The sequence below is a fragment of the Anopheles funestus genome, chromosome 3RL (genome assembly GCF_943734845.2).
Source record: "Anopheles funestus chromosome 3RL, idAnoFuneDA-416_04, whole genome shotgun sequence".
Lineage (NCBI taxonomy): Eukaryota > Metazoa > Arthropoda > Insecta > Diptera > Culicidae > Anopheles > Anopheles funestus.
In genome coordinates this window covers 56,702,103-56,713,297 of record NC_064599.1, presented here as the reverse complement: position 1 = coordinate 56,713,297, position 11,195 = coordinate 56,702,103, and the positions used below count along the sequence as shown (strand labels likewise).

General features: G+C 41.8%; 2 protein-coding genes across 2 annotated transcripts; one reads left to right on the top strand and one right to left on the bottom strand.

Annotated features, from left to right (window-relative positions):
* Nucleotides 1–6,482: 6,482 nt before the first annotated feature.
* On the bottom strand, nt 6,483–8,103 carry LOC125770219 (uncharacterized). The gene is made up of 2 exons (XM_049439604.1): nt 7,474–8,103; nt 6,483–7,405 (listed from the first exon to the last, which is right to left on the bottom strand). Exons 1-2 carry the CDS (start codon nt 7,990–7,992, stop codon nt 6,797–6,799), a joined length of 1,128 nt encoding a protein of 375 aa, XP_049295561.1. The 5' UTR covers nt 7,993–8,103; the 3' UTR covers nt 6,483–6,796.
* Nucleotides 8,104–9,480: 1,377 nt separating this feature from the next.
* Nucleotides 9,481–10,620, top strand: LOC125770259 (chymotrypsin-2-like). Its single transcript, XM_049439663.1, has 3 exons — nt 9,481–9,586; nt 9,684–10,099; nt 10,164–10,620. Exons 1-3 carry the CDS (start codon nt 9,529–9,531, stop codon nt 10,455–10,457), a joined length of 768 nt encoding a protein of 255 aa, XP_049295620.1. The 5' UTR covers nt 9,481–9,528; the 3' UTR covers nt 10,458–10,620.
* The last annotated feature ends 575 nt before the right edge of the window (nt 10,621–11,195 follow it).

The following is an 11,195-nucleotide window of genomic DNA, read 5'->3' as shown; positions in this document are numbered from 1 at the left end:
GGTACTAAAAGGTAGAAAAGAAACCCCTTCGAGTTGTGGCCATTTTTCTATGCTTTATTATGTGTTTAGTCATTAAAATTCAATGAAGTATCCTTTTAGAGTAATTGCTACGAGCTTTTATTCTTTTTTATTCGTTTCTAATTTGAATAACAAAGCTCGTTTTTACCTTTCAGAGTACTTTTCAAGTCTATGTTTTTTTTAAAATAACATGAAGATACTTTTTTCTTTCATTAAACTGTAGAACAGCTATCGTTAACGCTATGGCAGTGCGTTACTTAACGCACGCGAAATGATTAAATGAAGATGGTTGCGTTTTTTCTTCTCTTCTCTGGCTTTTTTTTCCTCTACCATGAATGTAACGAGAAAATGTGATTAATACCTAGAAAGGTACTTTTGTAATTACATGCTCTACTCTAACACGCTTCCATCTTTATTTGCATTTCTACAGCGAACAAATGAGACACCTTTTTTCCGAGTTGCACCGTGAAGTACTGGAGTTGAAGGTTGGAAGTTTTGTTTTTTTTGTGTGTTTGTGTGCCTTACGCAAAAGAAACTGGCACGCCGGAACATTTCTTTTGTGGAAGAAAATCTTCCCGAACAACCGGCCACAAACCGAACTGAGCTTCAGCTTGAACATGGCTTGAAAGTGGCACCCAACAAACCGCCGCAAAAGTTGCAAATGGTCCAAGATAAACGGAAGAACGTGCCTAGGGTTTGCCTTAGATTCGGGTTCTTTTTGGAGATTTTACCCCATGTTCGGTAAAGCAGCTGCATACCCCAGCGTGGTAAGAAAACTTTCCATTTTCCCGTACCGTTGTTTAAGTGTGGCCAAATCTTGGGACAAAAACTTACCAACCAAACCATTTCAAAAGCAAAATAAAGAGATGGAAGGGTAACGCATTCTTAATCCTCTTAAGACTGCCGCGGCAAGTAAAATGTCGCCAGTCAGAAGGCTTTCCATGGTTGAAAGATTTCCTTCACCTCTACTAGCTCTACCACTTTCGGATGTTTCTCGGAAGTTTAGTACAACCACAACCACAAGTTCACACTTCTCTCTAGCCTGTGCAACAAATGCAGTGCAGGTGCACTTCCATGCTGGTGGATGGTGTTTTTTTTTTGGTATGTAAGTAAATTGGGATCATTACCGTTGAGTGGAAGCGAGACTTGCGGCCAAACCATATGTGTGTGTGTGTGTCTGGGAGTTAGTTCGCGCGTATGTATAACGAGACCGAATTCTTGGAATCGTCGTTACATTGCAAGCGTTCTCTAATCCCACTTTTAGTGGTCGGTAGTGCACGTTGGTTTGGCCAATTTCAGCTCCGATCCTACGCTCCTTCGGTGGATGGAAACGACACCTCATAAATTATCAAGATAAATTACAACACTCACTTTCTTGTTTCGGGTGGTCGTTCGTCGTTTTTTTTTTTTGCTTTCCCCGTTTAGCTTTATGGTTTCGTACACTCCATAGGAGCAACCTTGTCAGAAGTACGATTTCACTAGGCTTTGAGGTTGACGACGAACGAAACCTTGAAGCTATTGCGGTCCGCCTAGCGCTCCGAGATGGTTCGCAGCGGTAAAACTACCTTTCGGCCGGCGTCTTCTAACTTTACGCTTTTGTTTCACGAGCTCACGAGCCGTAATCCTTTATGACAATTAACATAAAGTTTTGCAAGTGTTTTCGCACTTTCCGTGCCGTGCAGAAACGGACAGTGAACGCTTTGGTGGACGCACGATCGTAAAAACGTGGGATTTACGGACAATCTTGGGTACGGTAAGCCACGGTGTTTTCTTTTTTTTTTTGGGGAAGAAGAATCTTCCGGCAAAGCGAAACTAGAGTTAGGCCGTTTGCTGGTTAGTAAAGTTCGGACTTTGGGTATCAGTCAAGCAGCCAGCGAGGTCTATTTACGGACAGGGCCTGCGGTCAGTGTTGGTTCAATTCAATTAAGTTTGGGGCCCGAATAATGGTAGCACTGACGATGATGTGACCGGTGTACGGTCGGTTCGTTAGATGAATGGATTTTTTTTTTGGTTGCCAAGAGCTTTACTGTTTGAGCTTCGCATCATTCCGGTCAAGTGGAGACCGTAAGGGTGACATCATACATCATCGTGTCTTTTTGTGATGATCATAATCGATGTAGAGATTGCATTATTGTCTTGATGTTTTGATGAGGATTGTTAGGATGATGAATTTATTGTAGTTTTTTTGTGTGTGTGGCTAGAGCGCTGGATTTACTGCAAATACCAAGGACGAATGGGAGAAATAAGATGGCGCTAAGCTTTTCGAGATAAATCAATTCATTTTTAGTGTTTTGTTTTGCTGTTTTAGAATTAATATTACTTAGATTACGGAGGGCGGCCTGGTGGTGTACGTGATGAACGGTGCCGTTTCCAGCCGACAGAACCGGGTATTAAATCCTATACGGTCCGCCGACCCCCTGTAGCAAGAAATGACTTTCAGACTTAGTGGTAAAAATAAGTCTAGTAAACCAGAAATCCCCGGTGTGAGCTTAGAGGTCGCTAAGCCAAGAAAAGAGGGAGAGAGAGATATTACTTTGAATTACATGAGGTACTACAAAGATTCAATTCTTATAATTCAGATATCGAAGGGCCTACCACCCCTCCTCTGTCCATGTGGACGACTTAAAAGAACTTTACGGGCTGGGTTGTCCGGTGCCATACGAATTACATGACGAACCCACCGAAGCATGGCGCGTCTAATTTGCTGTGCGGTAGTGAGTTCATCGTATAGCTCTTAGAGCTCGTTAATATAGCTACTCTTTCGTTGTCGAGGGGTAAAAAATGCTATAAACATCTTTCTCTCGAACGTCGGCCAAAGAATTTCTTTAGTTTTGGACAAAGTTCATGTCTCAGAGCCGTATGTGATGTGGAACTATATAGGCTCTTCATAATCCCAGCTTCGATCGTTGCGACAGGTGTTTTCAATGGAAAAAAAATCTTCAAACTGTAGAAAGACCGGTAGATATCCAACACCCTAACCCCTTAGTTTACTTTGACACAAGAAAGGTGAAATGTTGGACGACATCAAGAGTACGATCACTATATCCGTATGTTATTTCTGCGTAATTCAGGATTTTTTAGCAAGGCCGTTGGTAATGCCACCAATTTGGTTTGTTCATGTGACCATCATAAATTCCCTTGCTAGTCTCCAAACCTGAGGGTTTCTGTCATCTGCTTGATCATTTGCTAAACGTCCACAAAAGAGAGCTAATGTTGTTTATGTAATCAGTGTACTCCAGGATCTGTATTGACTTATAGAACCTATAGTTCACGAAGTTTCCTCCTCTGAACCGAGGAAGGCGTTCTCTAGCGCTAAATTATAGACCCTTGGTTGCAGCAAAGCCATGTGAAGTTGGTCATTGTCATTCGTGCTCTGGTAAGCTTGGGTTACAAGTCTGGCTATGCTATACATAATATACATAATTGAAATCTATGAAGAGACAGAACAGTGGAGCTGTTGTTCCGCCATCTTCGCCAAGATTTGCCGAATGGGGTAGATCCGATCAGTTTTTGATTTTCCGTTTCGAAATGTTCTCTTATGGTTTTCGACTAGCTCTTCTACGGAAGAGGCAAGTCGATATTGCACTATTAAGGAGTAATACAACTGTAAATGATGTACTCTAGCTTATCTCCTTTATTGCATATGGGATATATTTACTTTCTGAACAACTTCTTTGCCAAATTATTATTCTTTGGCACTTTTATGACTAAACAGTGTAAACAGTGACTAAACTAAATAGTGTTATGGTTACTATTTATTAGTTACTTTTGTTTCACATATCAGAGAAATTCATTAGTAGTCCAACTACTACGACGTTGACTACTACTACTACTACTACTACTACTACTACTACTAATACTACTGCTACTACTACTACCACTACTACTACTACTACTACTACTAGTACTAATATATTTTTAAGAACAACCTAATGTTTCACAATAAATTTTCTAGAATTTTCTCGTCTGCTTTCTAAACACTTACTATTGGTCTATTGTAAAAGAAAGACAACAATAGCTCTATCTCATTGTAGAACATGAGATTCGCATGAATAAATTTTCCAGTCGCTAATTACCAACAAGCTGCCCGTCTAAAAGCGCGGAAGTGAACACTTTTTTCTTGTCAACCCGAAATGTGACTTTCCTTTCGCGTTGACAAATGCAATGTTCCCGCTGTTGGCGGGTTTCATCGATCAACACGGCTAGTTGGTTGCAACGGGATGCAACACATTTGCACCACCCGGCTGTATGCAGCCGGTGTTGCGGAAGGATCGTTTTGCGTGTTCCCGAATTTACGAAACAATCATTAGCTTTCTCTCTGTGTAGTGCGCTCGGTATTTCGTCTCTTTTTACTGGGATGTACTGTTTTTTTTTCCTCCAGTCAAAACTTTCCCCATTTGCAAGCATTTTCTGCCTGGAGGGGTCACCGTCTCGGGGACGTACGATTTTCCCGTGCTGAAAAGTGTCCATGCTTGTGAGGCAAATCCATGATGTTACGGCTGCTCATCGTTACGGTCGTCATACGATGGGTCTCGAGAGTGGCCAGCGAGGAGATGCAGCGCTGAATTAATTGGCAAAATCTGACTTGGCATACTAATGCCGTTGTCATTAGTTTTGATTAAATTTATGAAACGAAACAAGAGTTTCGTACCCGTTTTCGCTCTTGTTGTTGCTGTGGCGTTGCTGATATATATATTTTATCACTGGTTGGAACACGGCTAGCACCAAGCTTAGTGACGAGGTTGGGAGAGTGGACGAGACGCCACAAGTGCTCGTAAAAATGGCAACACTAACCGTGAGAGCGGAAGTCGCTGTGCTGACGAACGTTCCGATTCGTTAAAGCATCCGGAAAGGACGGGAAACCACCGGAAGGGCTCTTTATTTTAGTCCCTCCCAAACGATCACAAACTACCTTGGGCGTTGCGTGTTTAGCAGGCGAAACCGGCCAGGAGGCATGTTTACGTGTTAGATCCGGAGCTTATGCCCGGTGCCCGTATCTGTCACTGCTACGACCACTACTGGATGGATTATACTCGTGCCCACCATCGATTGGCAACTCTACGAGTTTCCTTCGTCAAATCGGCAGACGAACAGGTTGTGCACGCACGATAGTCACACGTGCGGTGCGGTTTAGAACACGTAGAACAACCTTCACGCCATCGTCATCATGGGAGCCTCGGTGTATTGTGACAGGAGGAGCCTTTGACAACGGTTTTTAAACAAACAACAACCGTCCCTCTTGACTACTGGCACACTTTGTTCCCCCCCTTAACTATCTAGTACACTTCCTGCAGAGAGTGGAATGAATGTAAAGTTTTCGTTTAATTAATTTTGATAGGTACAAGTCAGTAATGCTTCCTTGGGTTGGCTTGGCATTTCCACTGAGCCACCGGGAGCTATATCAACGTTCGACTTTAAGCACGGCTCATCGATCGACATTAGTGTGCGGTGCACGTGCGGCAACTTCCTATTGATCGCATGATTAATTAAAGCCTCTTTTGTTTTACAGCAATGAGCGAACCGATGAATGGCATCGTTAGTGGTTATGCAGCTCGGGTGTCAGATGTTTGCGTGACCAAGGTGATGCTTGTAGACAAAAAACCAAACCGTGAATCTTCTGTTTTTGTTTTCCTTTGTTAGTGGTGTATAAATGGTACGGTTTGATAATTAAATTCAAAATAAAAACATTTGTACAGATGGACTGTTGTGATGCTGAGATTGAAATAAAATATTTTTGGATTGGGTGCAACTATTGATGAAAAGATGAAAAGAAACAAAATTAATGAAAACACTAAAAAGTAATGTCTAAAATCTTGGAAATATCATTATTAAAGAAACTAAAACAAAAGAGTAAATGAATTACACAAAATTAAACAATGAAACAATTGAGAGAAAGAAAGAGGAAAAGAAAAAAAAACATATAAAAAAATAAAAATAATTGAAGAACAAATGAAAAATACTAAAACAAATAATCAGTTAATGATTACAGCAAACTTCAAAGTAAATAAGACATTAACACATAAAATTTACAATGTTATACTAATGCAATAAGACAGAAACTTAAATCATAAGTAAAGCTAACAAAAAGATAAAAGTGTAAATAAAATATATTTACATACATGTACATGCAAGTAAATAAATTAAAATATTGAATAAGCTACACAGCAACAATAAGAAATATTAACTAAAGCAATATGAACGTGTAAAAAACTCTCAAAATATGTTTAATAAATGAAAGACGATTAAGAAATATGTTCAAAGAAACTAAACTATCGCACTAACAGTCGCTTCATCTTTTTACATTATTTTTATATCTTCCTATGATGCTGATTTACCATATGGTGATACAAAAAAATAGAATAAAATTGAACTCCCAAGAAAAATACTTTCCATTCCATTTACTGTCATTGTGCATATATGCCTTTTACACTACACCAACGATGTAAAATGAATGACACTCTCTATTGAATATCGTAACATTTCCTTTTATTATTTATCCTTTACCGAGCGCATCAGCAGCATCCGGATTGACTTATGGCAAGTGTGCACGCATTGTGTGCACATTTTCCTCATTGTGCTGCATCCTGGAACACATAAGCAGATTGAATGCGATTTCGATCTTGAATAGGAAGCAACGTTGCAGTGTTCAATAGAATAGAGAATCCGGAACTCAATAAAGTATTGAGTCGTTTGTGTTTTTTTTCAAACTACGCTTATGGCACACAGGATACTTAATACTGGGTGGTAAATGCTGGTTCCTTCCCCTGTGCTTCGGTTTTCACCAACGTCGTTGACTCGATGCTCGATGGGACTGGCGTGATCGTTTCTCATCCGACAGCTTACCGGCATTGGGCCCAATCTTAAGCCACTGTTCACACTTTTTCCGGGACACTTCCATCCGCTGCCAGGGAATCTTTTCCCGCAGTAACCACTCAAACCGTTCATCCTCGTACAGATCGTACTGTCCTTCGGTGATGGGGAAACCGTTCGGTTCGGACATAGCATCGAGCATACGCCACACACCGGACAGCGAGTCCCGTTCGGCAGGTTCCAGTGCGTCCTTCGGTGCTGTAGGATGTACCTTGCGCACCCGACGGTGCTTACGACGGTGCAGATCGTGCTGCTTTTTCTTCTCGTCTAGATGATACTTGAGGTCACATTTGAGCAACATCTCATCGATGAAACTTTGAAAGGGTGGACTAAATCCGCTCGTATCTTCAAGCGATAATTCGTGGGTAAAATCTTGTTGCTCTTGGACGCCTTCCGTTGGTAGGATTGGTTCTTCCTTCCCATCCAGCTCACCGATAAGCTGATCGTAAACTTCCCGAAACTCGGAGGTGAATTGATTCAACAGCATCATGTCATCACCTTCATCCTTTCCTGGTTTCTAGAATTGTCCGAAGAGTAGAAATGATGCCTTTGGTCGGGATAACTTCAAAATGAAGAATTGCATACCTTTTTCCGTTGATCCAACAAGATGTAGGATTCGTCCAGGTCGGAAAAAGGCTCCGATAATGCGCTTCGAGTAGAGTCGGAATCGTTTTCACACCGCGAACCCATCCCGGGCAGCTCCAGTACCGAGAGTGGTCTTAGAATGTGTAGAATGCTATCGGAAAAAGCCTGCCGTACCTCGGGATCTTCACTGGAACCGGTAGCTTCGTACGCGTCCATACCGGTGGCACGCTGAAATGAAAGTGCCTCATAAGCGAGCGGCTTTCGAAACTCTCGAACCGAAAGCCACCCTCCGCTGGGTAGCTCATTGTTGGATCGATAGGCAGTAGGCCCTCCAGCATGTGTCCCAGTGATGTGTGAGCGCATATGCCACCAAACGGTAAGCTGTGTCTGTGGCGGGTATGGCATGGGATTGATTTGACCCGTTTTTGTTTTTGACACACAAATAGGCGTTATTAGCGTGCTGCTTAGAAGCGGAAGGAAAATACAATGGATTAGGCGTTGGCTTACTCCTTGGGACATTTTGGCGACACGAGAGTTCGTGGTAGGTTTCAAGAAGTTGTTTTTTGAGATGTTTTAGTTTAGTCAATTGTTCGTCTCAATACAACAGTCTAGTTGTTGAAGGTTTAAGAAGCAGAAGCAGAAGAACTTTTGTTTTAAAAATTATAAATAATTGTGATATAAATAATTGAGTTAATTTAATGACATTTAATGGCAATATAAGAAAATTATATTAACAGGCAATAATTCGTGTAAAAGAGATTTTATTGCTCGAAGGATGCTCATACAAATATTCGGCTTACGTAGGAACTGTTCTTTAAACTGTTGCTTCAAAAGCTGAAATAATTAATAATTTTGAATCAATATATATCGATATACAAATTTTCAGCTTGTGTGAAAAAGGAAATGCTTGTGTTTAATAAAAATAAAAAAAGGTGAAATTTCGCCAAATTGGTAATAGATTTATAAAGGTATAAATTTCAGCTATAATTAAGAACTGGTACTAGCTGCTCTGCTTTATCGCTCCCACCGAGTATGATACAGGGAAATCCATGTACTCGTTGTTGTTTGTGGTCGCGTTTTGAAAGTTCCCTTTGCTTGCGCCGATAAACAGCTCCGAAATCGATAGGGTCAATAATCCTAGCGATATTGCACTTAATCGTGAGTTTTATTTTTACGTAAGCGGTTGGACCTTTGCAGACATTTGATGCACACCGTCCAGAAAGATATTGCGTCTTGCGGTACACGAAGACCGGTTGAAGAAACGTCAGACCTTGAAGGCTGCGCTATGGACGGACGGTGTCGTCGTTGTCGGTTGTGCATGACTTACGGAGATTGATTCGTAAAACGCTAGGTGGCCTTAGAGTCAACATGTACCAACGGATGACACTTCCCGTGTGACGTTGGCGGTAATTGACCGTAGTTCATTGACAAGGTCCACGAGCCACAAAACGCAAAGTGCAACATCGGTACGATCGGTGTTGTTACATGTACACATCGAGTCTGGTTATTCCCGTAATTGATATCTATAAATGGGTTATTATCAATCGTTCCGATATCACTGGGTCCGAAAATGAATCGACGTAACGCACAAAACGCCATTCACCGTGTGTGATTATTAACTTTGCTTTAGGCTGCATGATGTTGGAAGGTGTTGAAAAGTCACTTAATTTGTTGAGATCTGTTTCGAAGTTTTTATAAAGAAAATGCTATTCGATTTAACTATACGAACTAAAAACCAGCTCAGAATCTTTGTATCACGTACATTGTGGACTAGGTGGATTGGAGATTGCAAAATGAGTCGTCCCTCACCAAACTCCCACCATCGTTCCGATCGTATTTGGGCCGTTATCACAATTTTATCCTTATCGTGGTGGTTGATAACTGGAACACAATAAATCAAATCCCAAACACACATTTTCCAAATCCTTGCACATTCACTATCGCTTAGATTATCAGGTAGCGACTACTGTTTGTCCGGTCTTTCCCACCGTGAGGTATATAAAATGACCCGTCAACCGTAGTGGAGTCTATCCGTCGTCTAACTTCCTCAACAAAATGTTCCGCCTTAGCGTTCTGCTGACCATCGGTCTGGCCGTTTCGGCCTTCGGCAACGGTACGTATATGGGAAAAGGACGATCCTGCCTGCCTTGTCCTGATCACCGGGAAAAGTGACAGGGATTGATTGAGTTGCTTCATCTACTACTTCACAGTACTGTCGCCCGAGTACTACGAATGGGCCGGACGTATCGTTGGTGGTCAGAACGCCGGAACGAACCAGTTCCCGTACCAGGTTTCGCTGCGTTCCGCCGGCAATGCTCACTTCTGCGGTGGCTCGATCATTAACAATCGCTATGTGCTGTCGGCTGCTCACTGCACGATCGGTCGTACCACTGGCAACACGGTCTCCGTGGTTGGTGCTCTCTTCCTGAACAGTGGAGGCATTGCTCACCAGACGGCCCGCATCGTCAACCACCCGAGCTACAACGCCAACACGCTCGCCAACGATGTGTCGCTGGTGCAGACCGCTAGCTTCATCACGTACACCGCCGCTGTGCAGCCAATTGGTCTTGGAACGAACTTCGTCACCGGTGGAGGAGCCGTCGCTTCCGGTTGGGGTCAGCTCGGAGTACGTACTCGTGACGTGTAGAGTGAACATTCGCGATGTTAACCGATTGTTTCCCCACTTTCAGGCCAACATCGGTATCCCGAACCATCTGCAGTTCCTGAACACCCAAATCATCACGCTGGCTGATTGCCGTAGCCGTCACACCGTGGCCAACGCTAACCGTGTCTTCGACTCGACCGTCTGTACGCTCAGCCCGTCCGGCCAGGGCATGTGCATGGGAGACTCCGGTGGCCCGCTGGTTCAGGGTGGTGCCGTCCACGGTATTGTCTCGTGGGGTATCCCGTGCGGCCTCGGCAGTCCCGATGTGTTCGCTCGCGTCTCGTCCTTCGTCGGCTGGATCAATGCCAACGCTGTCTAAGCGATCGCTACAAAGTAATCACCTGACCAGGTGTATGTGATTGTGATGATATGAATATGGCACTGAAAAAATAGGATTATTAAAAAACATATTTTCAAAATTAAACAAGAGTTTGGTTTCTTTATGTGATAAAAGAATAATGTACTGTTTGTTAATAATTAAACATCGAAAATGGTTCTGAAGATGATTTAAAAACAAGAGTTATAATTAAACATATTTACAGTCGTACAGAGTACCTCCTCTAGAGAGTTATTCAAATAATGAGTAGACCAAAATGGGGTAGAAATACCCCTTTTAACGTGCATTTTCATTTTTACTGCTTTTCTGTTTTATTTTTGTGAAACAGTCGAATTATTTTTATCAATGTAACAAGAGATAAGGCCATTGAAAGATTTTCCATAGACTTTAGACCCAACAGTTTAAGATTTTTAATTAAAAGTCTTTCGAAGGTGTAATTTTGTTTTTGATTTAGGATTTGGCAAAATAAATCCACAAATGGTCTTTCTTATTTGCGATCAATATCAAAACCGATACAAAAATTGAACATTTGTATTGATTATGCGAACATAGTATAAGTATTTACAACTATGATGAAACAGGTGGTATCATTTGTTAGACAAAACTTTTTTCTCTGAGAATTTTGAACGCATTTATTGAGCTTGTTGATAATTTTAAACCAATAAAATAATTTAAAAATTACAGCTCAAAATGGTTTATCAATATCTTTACAGAAAAGTT